The following is a 17,616-nucleotide window of genomic DNA, read 5'->3' on the forward strand; positions in this document are numbered from 1 at the left end:
TCGGTTAATGTGGTCACTATTTGACCTGACTCGGAGATGACAAGAGACTCTGCCCCACCCAAATTACTAGTAGTCACAGCCAACCCTTGTAGCTGACTGGCCTGGGTAAACAGCGTCCCCCCCCCCCAATGATCTGCCAACAGCAACCAAGGCTCAACTACAAGAGGAGGGTGTACTCAGACCATATGAAGGGCACACCTTGAGTATCCAGCTTGGGTGATAGGGGAAGCTGTGCCACTGGACCCTACAAGACACCTACTACATTAGGCCTTGGTACCAAGACAGCGAGTCATAGCAGCTCTACCTAATACACAGAAACAATCACAGGGAGGCTGCCAAAACGAGGAGACAAAAAAAACATGGCCCAAATGAAAGAACAGATCAAAACTCCAGAAGACGAGCTAAATGAAATGGAGACAAGCAATCTATCAGATACAGAGTTCAAAACACTGGTTGTAAGGATGGTTGAGGAGCCTAGTGAGGACCTCAGCAGCATGAAGGAGATCAGTCAGAAACGAAGGATACACTAATTGAAATAAAGAACAATTTATAGGGAAACAGCAATACAGTGGATGAAGCCAAGAATCAAATCAATGTTCTGGAATATAAGGAAGCAAAAACAACCAATCAGAACGACAAGAAGAAAAAAGAATCCAAAAAAATGAGGGTAGTGTGAACAGTCATTGGGACACCTTCAAGAGGTCCAACATTTGTATCACAGGGGTGCCAGAAGACAATGAGAAAGAGAAAGGAATTGGAAATCTCTTTGAAAAGATAATAAAAGAAAAATTCCTTAATTTGGTGAAGGAAATAGACATGCAAGTCCCGGAAGCACAGAGTCCCAAACAAGATGGATGCCAAGAGGCCCACTCCAAGAAACAACATAATTAAAATGCCAAAGGTTAACAATAAAGAGAGACTCTTAAAAGCAGAAAGAGAAAAGCAGTTAGTTACCTACAGAGGAGTTCCCATAAGACTGTCAACTGAGTTCTCAAAAGAAACTTTGCAGGCCAGAAGGGATTGGCAAGAAATATTCAAAGTCATCAAAAGCAGGGACCTACAGCCAAGATTGCTCTATCCAGCAGAGATATCATTTAGAATCAAAGGGCAGATAAAGAGCTTCCCAGACAAGAAAAAAACTAAAGGAGTTCATCATCACCAAACCATTATTATATGAAATGTTAAAGACACTTATTTAAGAAAAAGAAGATCAAAACTATGAACAATAAAATGGCAAAAATACATATCTATCAACAATTAAATCTAAAAAGCAAACTAAGCGAACAAGAAGAACAGAGACAGAATCATGGATACACAGAGTGTTTTCATGGTTGCCAGGTGGGAGGGAGTGTGGGGGAATGGGTGTCCCCTTTCATGGGTGAGGGGACTAAGAAGTACAAATTGGTAGTTACAGGATAGCCATGGGGATGTAAAGTACAGTACAGGAAATGGAGTAGCCAAAGAACTTACACACATGACCCGTGGACATGAACAATGGTGGGGGAATGGCCTGAGGGAGTGGGCGGTGCTGGGTGGAGGGGGGGCAAAGTCAGAACAACTCTAGTAGCATAATTAATAAAATATAGTAAAATAAATAAATAAAAACAGCAATAAAAATTCAGGAGTGCCACTTGCAGGCAACAACAGGCAACGATGAGTTCTGGAAGCAAAGGGCTAGTTTACACAGGCAAAGGAGGGAGGGGCATTTGCTGACCAGTTGTATGTGTCCAAACTACTGCGACTGAATGGGGCCACGTTCCAAAAAGAACTAGGGGGACAGATTTTTGACAAATATCCCCTGGGAGCTCCTCGTGGGCTCCTGGGAGGTGGTGTTGTGAGTAGAGGCAGGGACCCATAGTTCTGGCCTTGGTTAGCACATTGCTAAGCCGCCCACAGCAGGTCCCTAAAGTTCAAAGATTTAATTCCCTTATCTGTAAACAGGTGTGGTAACAAAACCCACCTTTATGGCTGCGACAAAGATCAAATGAGATAATACAGGTAAAATACTTAGTAGAGTGTCTGGCCCCAGTGAAACACTCAATAAATGTTAACCCCAATTTGTTACTGTAGCTGTTTTTATTATTATTGATAAGACTGCTCCGCCTCCGTGTCTACAAATATAAAACCGGAAGGAAAGGAGCAGAATTATGGAAACACTCACTAGTGTTACTACCAAAGTGGTGACCAGTTGTAAATGAGTCCTAACCTGTAAGAAAGATTTTAATGAGAGAATAGATTGGGTGTTAGAATAAGTGAGTGATGATGCCTAAAGAAATGCCACAAAAAAGCAAGAAGCTACCCTGGCTGGTGTGGCTCAGTGGATTGAGCTCGGGCTGCGAACCAAAGCATCGCAGGTTCGATTCCCAGTCAGGGCACATGCCTGGGTTGCAGGCCACGGCCCCCAGCAACCGCACATTGATGTTTCTCTCTCTCTCTCTTTCTCCCTCTCTTTCCTCTCTAAAAATAAATAAATAAAATCTTTTAAAAAATAAAAAAGTATATAATCTTTATTATATATAAAAAAAGCAAGAAGCATGTGCAATAAATTAGAGCTTCCACCAAACCAAAACCAAGGTCAAGGTGAAATCAAGTTCACGGAACTTGACCAGAATCAGTGCTGGTCTTCTGGACCCAATGAGAATAAGGGAGAAGGTGCCTCAACTGGAAAAAGTGCCAGAGATCAGATTTTGAAGGAAAGGCAAAAGACAGAAAACTTTGAAAACCTTTGAAGGAAATGAAACAGAAATTAAACAGTGAAATTGCTACTGCCTACCCACTTCTGTCTGGCTCAGGGCAGTGGTTTTTGAAAACATTTTGTTCCCAAACTCTGCAACTCTATGCACTGAGAAAACCATCTGAAAAGTGTATGTGTTCTAAGCGCATGTATCTACTACACATATGGAGGAGAAATAAATAAGAAACGTGGCCTGGAGACCCCAGGTGGCTGCCATATAAAGAACCCCCGCCAAGAGGTTCTGAGCCTGTGGTTTTCCTGAACGTGCAGACTCTCGTCCTGGCGGTGCGTGGCAGTCACCAGCAAATGCGCAGAGGCGGGCTGAGCACGCTAAGAATCATTTCCTCCAAGGGAAGGCCTCGCGATAACATCTGACGAATGTTAAAACCAGCCCTTTGCAGCAGTGTTTATAGAGGCAAGGAGTGGCGGAGCTGAGGTTACTGGCTCTCAGAGTACTCGGCAGAAAATGACGATCACACCACCTATTGGGCACTCGCCATGCGCCAGGCACTGCTCTGAGCACTGTCTCAACTCATTTCATCTTCCCGGCATTCCTTCAAACGTTGCTGTTCCCGTTTTACAGGTGAGGACATCAAGGTCGGACAGACCGAGGAACCTGTCCTGGGTCCAAAAGCAGGTTAAGGGAGACTCAGGCGGTCTGGCTCCCCGGAGTCCACACTCTTTACCAACAGAACGCACCCGCGCTTCTCAGGGGTCATTATAATTCAGGCCCAACACGCACAGAAGAGGCTACGCTGGCAGTCAGTTCTCTGTTCATCAGACCAACTGCAATTTGGTTTTAGTGAAATATTACATCAGTACATTTCATTTTGAATGTTAGTGTTTTATATTTTTATGTTTAATTTGTAGATGTTTTGATTTTATAGTTATAAGCACACAGCATTTACACTTAATTTTTAAGTTACACTTAAGTACTATAATAAAAGTAGCCGAAGTGACCTCGTAAGTGTTGGTGAGAACCTCTACTCCTGAAACACGCACCCCACGACAGGCCGGTCCCTGCGGCTGCTCCGAGACTAACCTCACCCCCGGCGCTAAGAAGGCTGGGTGTGTGTTTGTGCATCTGTGCGCCCAGTGTGTGCTGGTTCCTTACACACTGCCCCGTGCTGGCCTGTCCATCCTGGCCTTCTCCCCTCGAGTTCCCCATAACCACCAGACAGAGTGGTCGGTCACTGCCTTAACAACCTCAAGCTGGAATTTTCCCATCACAAGACCGATGCAAGATAAAGGCAAAACACATGACGAAGGGAAGGCCGGCCAGTCCGTGGGAGGAGGGAGGGGCCACCGAGGACTGAGGCTCACAAAACGAGCCTATGTTCTGCGCAGGCGCAGCCATACCGGGCCGGGACTGCCCCATTCCAGCAAGTGCTGCCCGGCTCCTCCCACTCGGCACTGGAAAGTTCTGTCTACTGTGCGCAGGACTCGGAAGCCGGTTCCGGTGCCTACCAGACATTCTTTCGTGCGCAACTCACTCACAGGCCTCTGACTTGATCCTCGAACTACCGCGGGAGAGCACCTCCGTTTCATAAAGATAAGAAGAACAGAACCTCAAAAAGAGCCTGCTATTTGCCTGACAGTACTGGGCTTGTAAGGGGCAGAGCAGGGCTCGAAACTCGACCTGCTCCAAGTCGGTCCAGTACGCCTCCCCAAACTGGTGGTGTTCCCACACCGGGCAGGAGCCCTGTAAGGACCTGAGCCAAAGGTGGGAGGTGGTGGGGGGCAGCAGGAGTGAAAAAGCAGGTCCCAAACGGGGGCTGCTGAAATGGGGATAGGTGGCAGGAAATGCTCAGTAGAAGGTTACCATTTTTTTACCCATGAGCTGAGCAAATATCCAGTGTGATAATGCCTTCTGTTGGCAAGGCTGAGGGGACATTCCTGATGGGGTGTAAAAGGCCGTATCTGTGAAAATTATAAATTAATCTACCCTTTGGCTCAGCAGTTCTGCTCCTGGGAGTTCACTGAACAGAGGTAACTGCACAGAACTAGAAGACCACACACGCAGGGTTACTCACAGAACACTGACCCCCGAAGTCCATTAAATGTAGGGCTGATTCAATAAACCAAAGTACGTTCACAGAATGGAAAAACATGTCACAGGGGGAGAAGGAAAGAAACTCTGATATGAAAAGATCTCTAAAAGTAGGTGTAGAACAGTGTGTTTATTACTAGCTTTTGTGGAAAGAGGTGGGAGAATAAGAAGTAAAATTTTAAAGTAGGCATGTGCATATTATCAGATGCATTTAAAAACGTTTGAAGAATATGCAAGAAAAGAATTACGGTTATGGGGTGGAAAGATTTTATACTAGACACATGTTAGATTTTTGTAATTCTTTTTTTAAACTATAGTTTATTTTTTATTTTTTCCCATTACCATTTATATTTATCTATCCCTGCCGTGCCGTACCCTCCCACCTCCACCTGCTTCCCTCCCCCTACACGTTATCTATTTTTAACCATAAATATACATTAGCTATTCAAAAATGAATGTTAAAAAGCCAGAAGAGGGAAGGCTCTGCCCAGGCTCCCTTCCCCAGCCAGTGTCCCAGCTGCGCCCACACCTGGGCTGGGTCCCACGGCTCCGCCCCCTCCTCCGGGCCTCTAGGAGGTCTTCCGTGAGGTCGCAGAAGATCACCCTTAGGCATCAGGCTCTACTGTATTTTTTGGAAGACGTACATATAGCTTTGAACTGTTAGTTTCCTTCTCTCTCGGTAAAGAAGAAAATTAATATTTTACACCGAGTCCCAGTGAGATTAAACAACTTGTCGAACGTCCCCCAGGACGGAGTCGGAGCTCAAACCAGCCCTGAGCCCCGTGGGAACCCACATTCTGCCCCCAGTTACAGGCCCCAGCGACTCCCATCCCTGAGGAAGGGGGACGGTGTTCCCTGTGCCCTTCCTCCCGCCCTGACAGAGCTCAGGGTGGTGACGGGCGGTCACATGCTGCAGAAAGGAAGGGAAGGAGGGTGGGAAAGGGGGAGGAGGAGGAGGAAGAAGAAAGAGGGAGGGGGCGGAGGAGAGGTACTCACTCCTGCAGAGACGGGTCTGAGTCATCCGCGTTGGCTGTCCCCGGGTCCGAGTCGTAGGACATGGGCTCCTCGGAGTGATCGGGACTCTTGGAGCCGTTCTCCTGGAGCGGGAGGCTGTCCGAGTTCAGGCTGCAGGACAGCTGGGACGAGCTGGCCGTGTCCAGGCTGAGGGAGGAGGCGGTGAGCTGCCTGCTCCGTTGGAGCCTGTGGCCCGAGTGCTGGACCTCGATGTCCTCGGAGCCCGAGGAATGCGAGATGGAATCCAGAGACTCCTTCCGCTGCAGCTCGGGAGCAGGGGCGGGCACGGGGTCCAGCTCGGAGAGGGGGCAGAGCCCGGAGAGGGCCAGCGGGGTGAGCGTCCACTCGTTCAGGATGGCCGACTTGTAGGAGAGTTCGAAGGACAGGGACGTGAGCCCCTGCAGGAAGCTGAGGAGGAACTCGCTCTCCTCCGCGTCGCGGAGCAGGGCGGTGGGCTGGTAGTACTCGCGCAGCTGCGCCTGCTCCTGCAGGAGCAGCTTCAGGTAGCACTCCATCAGGCCGTCGTTGAGCGCCAGGCGCAGCCAGGCCCGGCAGCGGCCCACGTCCGTGCTCACGAACACCAGGTGCTCCAGCTCCGAGATGATGTGCCTGGGGGCGGGGAGGGGGCGGGGCGCTTTCAGCCAGGGGCTTGGCACCCCCAAGGTGACGCTGTACGCGCGGGCCGGCAGGGGCCAGTAATAACGGCTGCACATACAGGTAGGCACGGAAAATACTTGGATAATAGTGTTCTAAGGTGGGGCTGAGAAATACTAGGCAATAACCCCCAACTTTTTGAGGTTGTTGCCATACAGGTTAATTGCCATTTTCATTACAACTACCGCGGGGTCCCTGATACTGTCTGCCTGCGTCTAGGACGTGTTTGCTGCGTCCTTAAGTGCAAGGTCCTCAAGCTGTGAAGACACAGGGTGGAGACGTGGCCCCTGCCCTCCGTCCAGGTAACTGCCTCTCGAGGGCACACCTGCTGTTAGTGGAAAACGCCACCGAAGGGGCAGCATCGAGCTGGGCCTTGTGGTGTTTCAAGAGGCAAAGACAGGGTGACTCCCTGGGAACATGGGGCTAACCCGAGAAGAGACGTCAAGGGGAGGAAAGCAACAGACCTGTGACAGAGTGGGGAGCACTCCAATTACAACAGGGGGGAGCAGTGGGGGGCTCGGGGGCAGAGCCAGGTAATGCGGGGTTCTGAGTATCAAACTGGTGAGGCAAAGCGGGGCGGTGGCCCCCACACCGAGCTGTGCCTCAGAGTCACCCGGGGAACTTGGTCAGGATACAGATTCTGGGGCCCCGACCGAGTGAACCAGACCCGAGGCTGGCACTGGGGAGCCGGTGGGTTGCAGGTTTTTGCGTAGGAAAGTGATTTGCCCTCAGCCATGCGGACCTCAGGGTGGGTGGCTGTGGGTAGGATCAGACCCCGGGTGCACCAAACTCAGTGTCTGAACGCCTCTGATGGGACACCCCCCTGCGACTCCCACAGTCCCCCGCTCACGTCTCCGCGTGGGAGGACGGACTGTGCTCCGTGGGGCCCCGAGACTGGCTCCAGTGAGCTTAAGCTCAATAAATGTTAAGAAAAGACAGAATGAGATAAGGGGGACAATTAGGCTGCCACTGTCACCCAGGAGTGAGGTAAGAACCTGAGACAGGGCGGTGGCAGGAGGCATGGAAAGAAGATTAGAGACTGACAAGGCACCTGTGGGCTGAGGGTGGCATCCAATAGCCCTTCGAGGCACAGTGCCAGCTACTCGCTCCAGGCCCAGGCGGTGAGGGGCGGGGCCACAAAGACAAGTGTCTCAGGACGAATATTCAGATGCTCTATTTGGATTTCACTCTTCCTACTTCGTTATAATACTTAGCATAGAGATATTCAAACATTCTAAGGCAGGGTCAGCAAGCTTCTTCTGCAAAGGGCCGGACAGTAAAGATTTTAGGCTTTGCAGACCACATAACCTCTGATGCAACTACTGAACTCTGCCAGCATGTGGCAAAAAGTCGGAACTTCCTGGCTGGTGCGGCTCAGTGGACTGAGTGCCGGCAGGCGAACCACAGGGTCGCCGGTTCAATTCCCAGTCAGGGCACATGCCTGGGTTGTGGGCCAGGTCCCCAGTAGGGGGTGCATGAGAGGCAACCACACACTGATGTTTCTCTCTCTCTTTCTCCCTCCCTTCCCCTCTCTCTAAAAATAAATAAAATTTTTAAAAAATAAAAATAAAAAGATGGCACCTGCTGAAGGGACTGGCCCAGAGGCTGGAAGCAGTCCCAGACTGTTCCGTGAGGCAAGAAGGGCTGGCTGAAGAGGCTCGGTCTAACGACAACCCCTACCTCAGCCATCTCTGTTCTAAAACACAGTGTGCCTGTGGCTCTCCCACACAGCGGGAGATGAAGAGCCCCCCATGTCCCACACTCCAAAGCTCTCCCCCAAAGCGAAAGCTCCCCAGCTGATCTCACTTGTGGGTGACGGCCTTCAGGAGGGACCAGAAGACAGGCTGGGGCAGAGGCTTCTGGTAGGCACTCTTCTTCCTCTTCCCCCCGGCCTCGGCGCGGATGTGCTTGGCGTGCAGGCCGTGGATGAACACGGCCTCCAGGGCGCTGCACATGGAGTTGGCGTCTCCGTCCTCGCTGGTGACCGCTGCGTCTGAGGACACGTACTGCTTCTGCAGCGCCTTCATGGACCCCACTAGCTTCTTCTTGATGACCTGGGCAGGGCCAGACACAGTAACACAGGCCTTCAGAAGATCCTACGGCGACCCTCGGGATATAACTCTGCCCGTCGCAAAATACATGCACAACTATGCATGCACACACGTGTCTGTGTGTATCTGTGTGTGCCTTCTGCAAAACTAGCACGTGCTAATTATAGAAAATGAAGACAAAGCACACAGAAGAGGCCCTGGGCTGGGCAGCACGGTTGGTTACAGCACCGACCCACTATGTCAAGGCTGTGGGTCTGATCTCTGCTGAGGGCGCATGCGAGCAGCAGCCGATGAAAGCATAAACATGCGGAACAACAAATCAGTGTTTCTCTTTCTCTCCCTCTCTCTAAAAATTTTTTTAAAAACTTAAAAATAAAGTATACAGTTCAATGGTTTTTGGTGTAATCACAGAATTGTGTAACTGCGGCCATTATCTAATTTTAGAACATTCGTTGCCCTAAAAAGAAATACTGTACCCTATTCCCTTCCCCCCAAAGCACTGCCAACCACTAACCTGCTTCGTCTCTCGGGGTCCGCCTGTTCTAACAGTACATACGAATGGGGTCGTGCAATAGGCAGCCCTTGGAGCCTGGCTGCTTTTGTTTTAGCATGTTTTCTAACTTCCTCTATGATTCAGCATTCTTCCTGTAGCAGTACTTCATTACTTCTTATCACAAATAACATTCCACTCATGGATATTCCACTTTTATTTGTCCATTCATAGGAATATCCATTCGTATTTATCAAATGCTAATAAACATTTGGGTTGTTCCCACTTTTTCGCCATAATGTGGCTGTGAGCACTCACGCACAAGTTTTTGTGTGGAAACATGTCATATGTTTTCCGTTCACATGCGTAGGCACCGGGGAGCGGAATTGCTGGGTCACATGTAACACCGCGTTTAACTTTTTGAGGAACCATCAAACTGCTTCCCACAACGGCTGCACCATCTGACATACCCACCATCAATGTACGAGGGTTTCGCTTTCTCCACGACCCCGCCAACACTTATTACTGTCTGCCGTTTTGGTTACAGCCGTTGTCGAGGGTGTGAAGAACTGTCTCCTTACGGTTTTGATTAGCGTTTGTCTAATGTCTAATGATGGTGAGCATCTTTTCGTGTATTTACTGAACTTGTATATCTTCTTTGGAGAAATCCTTAGTCTTCAGGTAACCCCTGTTCATTTCCAACTGTTCTTTTGACAATTCTCATTTTATCACCAATAAGATGATCTAGGAAGGGTAGGACCTCCTCGGGGCTTGCTTCCGCTAGAACTTTTTCTCAGCCCGAGGCCCCTCTTACCAGGCGGTGTCCATACATTTCAAAGTGAGAGAAGCCAATGACACGGCCGTGCTGTGCTCCCCCGGCCCCACCCCTGATCCTCCCTGGACACCTACCGGGATAGCAGCCTGGGGGTCCAGTCCATTCTCCACCACTGAGAGCATTTCCACTCATACGGCAGCTCCCGAGGAGAATCACATGACACCTGCTGAGACAGGAGGCGGCCAGATGAGCGGGCTCCCAGCTCAGCTCCTCGACACCCCCGCACCACCCCTCACCCCCTCCAGGGGGGCAGCATGAGGCCAGCCCATTTTACTCAAACTGCAACGGAAAGAAAGGCCTTTGAATTCAAAAGTAAAACTGAGAGTGGATTTTCTGGAAGGAAGCAGGGACGGAAAACAGTCTGAGGTTCAGGATCCTGGGAGGGGCGGAGCCCTGTGGAGTGCCAAGGGTGGACCGGCACCAAGGAGGGGGCGGCAAGGGCTCCTCACTGCAACGCCGGGCGCTGGCACTAAATGCAGGGAACGACAGGCTGATGGTCTCGCGACACAGCTGAGGGCGCCCGGGGGCGCTGCGGCTGGCTGCAGGTGCAGGGAACCCTCGGGCACCAGGAAGCAGGCCTGGTCTATCACAGCCAGGGCCGGGCCTTGCACCTGCCCGCTCTGGCTCCGTCCTGTCCGGCGTCTGCCGCTCAGCAGAGAAAAGGACAAGTGAAACAGCTGCAAAAGGGAGGCTCTCCCGCTACACTGCCGCTTCTCCTCTGGGCTGCGAGGATCAAGCCTGGGTAGCGCAAGGACACGAGGGAAGGGGCACATGGGGTCTAACCTCAATTTGCAGTTAACCAGCAAGGCACTCGGGGCCACTGTGTCAGACTGCTCACAAGGAGATGACTGTGCAGATGCCTAGGACAGGGGCTAGTAGGTACCAAGGACAAATGGCACCTATAATCGCAGTGGATGTGGCCACTTAACATTTACAGGCAAAGAATCCCACTGCCTGAATCTAGTTGCCCAGGCAGGTGGAGTCAGCGCACAGGAAAACCCCTCAGGCAGCTGGCTTCCTCCCAGGAGTGGCTGAGGGCGAAGTGGGGGAGGGGCTAGGGGCTTGGGTCTTGTTTGAGTCCCACCCCAGCAGCTTGCACTGGGCAGGGCCAGGCGGACACATTCACATCTACACAAACGCCTAGTGACCCCACAGCTGACCATGAGGGGACACCAAAGATAACAGGTTATTGCTGTCTCTGCTCCCCCAAAACTGTCCTGGCTGGTGTGGCTCAGTGGATTGTGTGCCAGCCTCTGAACCAAAGGGTTGCTGGTTCAATTCCCAGTCAGGGCACACAAGCCTGGGTTAGGGGCCAGTGGGGGTTCCCAGTGGGGGCAGCGTGAGACACAACCACACATTGATGTTTCTCTCCCTCTCTTTCCCCTCTCTCCAAAAATAAATAAATGAAATCTTTAAAAAAAAAGTCTTAATATTTCACAACACACTAAAAAAAAAAAGTTAATACAACCAAGGCCTGCTAAATGGGTTTTACACCCTTCACATCTATTGCCTCATTCCATTTCTTCTAACAACCCTGGGAGGGCTCTTTTGTTACTCCAATCCGACTCATAGGAAGTAGAAACTGACGCAGGTCAAGGACCTTCCCAAGATCCCAGAGCTGATGCGGTCGGTTCCCCAGCCTCGGCCAGGACAAGGCCCACCGCAGCTCAAGGGGAGCCCCAGACCCCTGGATGAGTGCAACCGCCTTCCTGCTGGGAGAGACAGGTGTGAGCGAGGGCTGAGGAGCGGCGGGGAAGGGAGCCGGCAGGGAAAGGGGGCAGCAGGGGTTGGGGGAGGGCCCTTCCGCCGAGAGCCCTGGCGGGACAAGACTCTGATTCCATCCCTGGCCTCTGGAGTGGGCAGAGGGGAAACGGGACCCAGAACCGACCTCCCCGAGTGAGGACACGCAGGGGAGGGAGCTGTGCACGCGGCACAGCCCCTGCGGAGCCAGCGCTAGTCAGAGCGCGGAGACCCCCAGGGAGGACACGCGGCCCTGGCTGCAGCCCCCCGTCCGACTGCGTCTCCCTTCAACCACCTTCCTGCTCCCACCTACCCGGGATCCTCAGGCCCCTCCTTGGAGACCGGCTCCACAGTCTGGCCGTGCAGGGTGACAGGGAAAGAGGTATGTACTGTGGATAGAGTCCCCCTAAAAAACAGGCCTGATCTGGGTTCCTTCTAGGCTGCCTTGCGCAGCCCAGCCAGCCAAGGCCCGGTTCTCTGGCTCCGAGACCCTGAGCTCTAACCCCATTCAGGGATTCCAGCAGCCGGCCTACGGCCACCCTCGGGCCTGCCCTTCCACACAGAGCCTCAAGCTGTGAGACTGCCCTTCCCTCAGCCAGCCCCAAGGCCAGGCCCTTGGGGGCCTAGACCTGAACGACCTGAATCATAGCCCGGGTCCATTAAGGCCCATTAGGGGAGGAGGCTTATCAACAAGTGGGTGCTCTGGCCCAGAGAAAAAAACTGAGGCAAACTGACGCTGAGAGGTCAGACTCAGATAAGAGACAAACAGCTGTTGCCTAAAACGTCAGAAAAGCCACAAAATGACAATAGGGGAGATAAATCGAGGAGAAAAGCCGCCGGACAATTCAGAAATAGGACTGGGACCCTGGGGTTCAGGCCACAATTCGGGGCATGGCTTTGGTCTCCAGCAGGAAGGCAGAGCCCCTGACCTGCGGTGTGTGTTTCATGTGCCTCGCAGGGGCCAGACACTGGCTGCCAGGCAGGAGTCCCACAGCCCCTGACCGTGAACTTGCTGGTGGAAGCAGACGGGGCTTCGGGTCTCCTGACTGCTGCTGAGTCAGTGCTGAGTCACGCTCCCCGTGGCCCAGGCCCCGACCTACCACCCTGTGGGGCTGGCTTCGCTCCCGGTCCCCAGAACAGCCTTCACGGACACCAAGAACCAAACCAAAGAGAGGTGTGGCTTCAGGGAGACTCGGCTGAAGGGACTAAGGAACACACTTGAGCACCAGTGGAGTTGAGCAGAAGAGGTGAATTTGCTTTTTAGGAAACTCCAAACCCCATTAAGCCTGCCTCTCCCCCTAAGTCCTGACTCATCCTGACACAGCTTTTCAGGCTTCTCTCGTCGCGTCAACTCCTACAGCAGTCCCAGGAGAGGACTTCCTAGAGAAGACCGGCACTCAGCACAAACAGGCCCCGGGGAAGGGACAGAATCCTCTGGTGTCTTCACCCCACGTCCTGTGCCTCTGACCAGACGCCACTGCCTCAGGTCTTTGGTTCTAAGTGTTTCAGGAACATTTAATACTTGCTGACTCTTGGCCCTGGCTGGTGTAGCTCAGTGGATTGAATGCGGGCTGCAAACCAAATTGTCGCTTCGCAGGTTCGATTCCCAGTCAGGGTACATGCCTGGGTTGCAGGCCGTGACCCCCAGCAACCGCACATTGATGTTTCTCTCTCTATCTCCCTCCCTTCACTCTCTAAAAATAAAATAAAATCTTTAAAAAAAATACTTGCTGACTCTTATGGAGCACTCAGAAACTCCATTTATCAAATATGGCTGAAGATCAGGAAGAAACCGTCTTCCCGGCCAGATCTGCAGTCCCAAGCCGCTGGGGCCAGGTTCCTACCCTGGTACCCAAGTTTCGGGGCCGTCCTTTCTTATACGTTCTAGCACACACTTAGGGAGGAATCGTCCTGGCTCTTTTTCTTCGCTAGACTGCCTGGCCCTCTGAGCACGTGCAATATTACTTCCTCCAGAAACCGAGGAAGAGAGAAAAGGGAAAAATGGCTTACAGGAGACTTACATTAAAAGAAGAAATGGATGAGCCGACCTCACGGCTTTGGAAGCATTCCATCCAGCAGTAAACAGCAACCTCCTCTCCTCGGAGGCTGCTCCGCCATTCCCAACAGTCTCCTCCCTGCAGACTGAATCTAATCCCGTAGTACCTGGCTGTTTGGAACAACAGCCTGGCGTTTAAGCCGTCCAGCTACTCTAGTACCGATCGATGAGTCATGGTTTTCAACTGGAAAACAAAACGACAAAGTTATCTTCTGATTCAGAAAGGCAGCTGATCTTTCAGCCCTGTGAGTGATGAATGAGTAAACGGCACCTGCTTCCACCTGAAGACAATTGGATTTCTGGTCCAGTGTTCCCTAGCAGGTGCACTGGGGGAACCGGGCCTTTGAAGCAACTGAATGCCAGCTGGAGGGTGAGAAACTTCTAGCGTGTGATTCCCAGACCACGGGCTGGTGGGTGAGGCCAGTGAACACTGGCTATCTTTTTTTTCCTTCCTCTTTCTTTCCATCCAGTAACAGCCATCTCCCCCAGTTTCTTGTCCCAGATCCCCTAGGGTTCTAGCAAGGGCCAGTCTCTGAATGAATACAAACAGGTACTTTCCGAGGCTCAGTCACTGTTGTATTTCCAGTGTCCAGAACAGTGCACGGCACACAGTGGTGCTCAAAAAGCACCTGAATGAACGGGTGAATCCAACGAAAATAAGGCTCAGGGCAGGTATCTCCCCCTCATAAACTGCGGGAAGCTGAAGTATAGAACTCTTCAGCGATAAGAACTCCTTCCACTAAGCCCAGCTGCCAATAGGCTGAAAACCATTCCGACCTATCACACGTTACTGGGGACTTACTAGAGGTAGAAGAGCATTCAGTTTTCACAGGAGCAAGACTGTAACAGGCAAGCAAAGACAATGGTCCTGCTTGGGGCCCTTTACAATTGCTGTCATTGGGCCAACCCCCTGAAACCAGGTCACCAGAATTTGGAGGGAACACGTACTCAAACAGCCCAAATGATGAATGCTGAGAATGGGGCCTGAGGGCCTCAGGATGCCCTGTGCCTCAGCTCCTCTCAGATAACTCCGCTCCCTGTCCATCAGCAACGGTGGTGGCCAGCAGTCGGTGATGCAGCCCCCGCAAAAAGAGGAAGCAGCTCAGCAGCCTCCAGACCCACCTAGTCCTCAGCCTCCTGGGGACCCACTCACTGACACGCTTCACAACACGCGACACCACCTCTGGCACCCACAGCGTTCCCTGTGGTCAGTGCTGGGACCGATCTGCTACCAGATGCGGCGCAGAGGAGCCCTCTGTGAGGGTTTTTTCCAAGGTCTAGGACAACACACGCTGGAATGGCTCCGTAACCATGGCCAATCCCACACACTGGTACTTCCTGAGTTTCCTCAAGGCCAGGAGCCCAGCCCAAAGGAAGTGATGGCTACTGTTGCCTCAGCCTGAGTGAGCTGGATGAGTGGCCATTCCTCACCTTCCAGGCATGTGGAGGATACCTGCCATTCCACAGCAGCAGTAACTTAATATGATTGCTGGAATCATAATCCCTGGGGACAGAAAGAGGGGACCGGACACCTGGGGAAAGCCCCTGACCCAGAGGGGTATCTCTACTCCTCCACACTTACTAGCATGGGAGGCCCTGCACGCGCTGGTCAAGCTGTTCAATCTCTAACTGCCCAGCTCTGAGTAAGCCCCTAGATTTGCCGTTGAGGGAGGGCTGGTGGGGCTGGCAGGGCACTCTAAACTGAGATCTCAGACTGAATGGGGACTGGGTCAAGGGAAGAATGGGTGCAGAGTTGGAGTGAAGAGTTGAGGTTCGGACAGCAGAGGATACGCCATTAAAGGGAGGGAGAAAGGGAGGGAAAGAAACATCAAGGTGTGGTTGCCTCTTGCGTGCCCCCTACCAGGGACCTGGCCTGCAACCCAGGCATGTGCCCCGACTGGGAATTGAACCAGTAACTCTTTGGTTTGCAGGCCCACGCTCAATCCACTCTGGCCATTGAGCCTGGGCTGGAGACCCCATTTTCAAGAAGATGGGTTGAGAGCTGTAGGAGCTGGTGCAGCAAGAGTCAGGGGCAGTTTAGCAAAGACTTAGGGATGGAGGATGTCCTGAGGATGACTGGAGATGGAAAGGAAGTATATGATAGGCTAGAAGTTAGGGGCTGAGTCTATGAGGACAAGAAGATACATAATTACAAGACCTGGGACAGGACTGTGATGAGAGTTATCAAGAAGAAAGACGTGAGCTCAAAGCGCACTCACTTTGGTGTTCGGTCTTAAATGAGACTGGGTCAGAGGTGGGCTGTTTAGGATGAGCAGACCTTGGGGAGCTGAGCAGGGGCATGTGGGAGATTGGGATAAGAAAGCTGATTCAGAAAAACAAACCAGAAGAGTGGTTCTCAAAGAGATTTGCGTGGAGCATTAAGAGCGCCAAAAGGGCTGAGGACTGAGGGCTAAGGATGAGCTGTGTGAAAGAGGGAGGCGGAGGAATGTGGCTGAGATCGGGTTGGAATTGGGCTAGAGTAGGGTCAAGGGTGAGGCTGCATTTATGCAAGACCGGTGGTGAAGGGGTGGGGGTAAGGGCTGGAGTCAGGTCACGGGTGTATGAAGAAAGAGGGGACGGGCCAGCAGTGGCAGTGCCAGCCGGAGGCTTGGATCGGAGTGGGAAGTTGGAGCACGGGATTTGGGTAGGGAAGGGTGCGGGCTCTGAAGCAGGGCAGTCTCGAGGCAAGCGGGGGTTTGTGATCTCGGCGAAAGCTGGCCCATCGCCCGTACGCGTCTCGGTCCGCCGCCCCTCCGCTGCCCTCCACGCCCCAACCCCTAACTCACCAAAGGGAGCGGGGAGCGGGGCGTGAGGTTCTCCCAGCCGCAGCAGCCCCAAAAGATCCGACCTGACCCAGCGGCCTCCGGGTTACCGACAACATCAAGCTGCGCCCAGGGCGCCTGACGCCATCACGTAGGCTCAGGATCAGGCCCCGCCCCCTGCCCGCGGAGCCTATCGCGGAGCCGGAAGGAGTCACGGGGCGGGGCGGGGACCGAGGGGGCGGGGCCAGCGCTTTGGGGCGCCTAACTGTACCCAGCCCCCGAGGGGCTTTCGGAGGCTCCGGGTCCGTTACCCTAATAGGTTGCGGAGAGCGGAGGCCTGGCGTCGGGGCGGAGCGCGTCCTTATTGCCCGTTTCCCGCAAAGTCTGCATCAAGTACACTCTGTCGGCCCGGGTCATGGCCTCGTCTGGCTTCAGCTCTATCTGCGTAGCTTTGGGGCTGTCGTTTGGCCTCGGTCAGAGGAGGTTGTCCACTTGTAAAATGGGACCAATAACGCCGACTCTATATTTGCCTCTGACACGGTGTCAGCGTAGCCCGGCAGGCAGAGCTCAGGCCCAAGTTGTAGTCCCAGGGATGGAGGCTCTCTGGAAAAACATTCGTGTTTTGGCCACACCTTGCTCCAAAAGGAAGCACCTAGAGACCCCTTGGGCATTCTCCCATAACCCAACCCGCCCATCAGCAAAGCTCAACTAGCCATGCAGCTAAATGTGTTTTGTTTGATTTCCTTCGTAAAAGTGACATTTCTCTTCCAAATGGACTCAAACCTCAGCAGCTCTGGAGGTGGGGGTGGATTGCGGGGTTGAGGAATCAAGCAAAAATGAAAAAAAAATTCATGGACGTGGACAACAGTGGGGCAGGGGGTGGATGGAGGTGGAAGAGATATAAGGGGATAAAAGGTAATGGAAAAAAATTTTTTTTGAATGAAATAGACCTGGCTGGTGTAGCTCGTGGATTGAGTGAGGGCCTGTGAACCAAAGTGTCTCTGGTTCTATTCCCAGTCAAGGCACATGCTTGGGTTGCAGGCCATGTCCTCAGCAGGGGGTGCGCTAGAGGCAACCACACATTGATGTTTCACTCTCCCTCTTCCTCCCTCCCTTCCCCTCTCTCTAAAAATAAATACATAAAATCTTTAAAAAAATGAAATAGCCACATTGTTGCTTCCTAATGTCATTTCCCCTGATTTACTCTACTTTGATCCCGAGACTGGTTTT

General features: G+C 52.4%; 1 protein-coding gene across 4 annotated transcripts in view; it reads right to left on the reverse strand.

Annotated features, from left to right (window-relative positions):
• PLEKHM1 (pleckstrin homology and RUN domain containing M1) overlaps positions 1 to 16,531 on the reverse strand; it is a 44,205-nt gene extending 27,674 nt beyond the window's left edge. The window contains exons 1-5 of one of the 4 annotated variants that reach the window (XM_045836549.1): positions 16,411 to 16,529; positions 13,590 to 13,808; positions 9,903 to 9,991; positions 8,259 to 8,506; positions 5,781 to 6,407 (exon numbers count right to left, since the gene is read on the reverse strand). In XM_045836549.1, the coding sequence (XP_045692505.1) occupies positions 5,781 to 6,407; positions 8,259 to 8,506; positions 9,903 to 9,950 (923 nt within the window). In that variant the 5' untranslated portion in view covers positions 9,951 to 9,991; positions 13,590 to 13,808; positions 16,411 to 16,529. Of the gene's footprint in view, positions 1 to 5,780; positions 6,408 to 8,258; positions 8,507 to 9,902; positions 9,995 to 13,589; positions 13,809 to 16,410 lie in introns of all 4 variants that reach the window. The other 3 variants (XM_045836551.1, XM_045836552.1, XM_045836553.1) reach the window with 3 other exon arrangements.
• Positions 16,532 to 17,616: the final 1,085 nt, after the last annotated feature.

This window comes from Phyllostomus hastatus, unplaced genomic scaffold, assembly GCF_019186645.2.
Source record: "Phyllostomus hastatus isolate PE091 unplaced genomic scaffold, TTU_PhHast_1.1 phas_contig_210, whole genome shotgun sequence".
In the NCBI taxonomy this organism is placed as follows: Eukaryota; Metazoa; Chordata; class Mammalia; order Chiroptera; family Phyllostomidae; genus Phyllostomus; species Phyllostomus hastatus.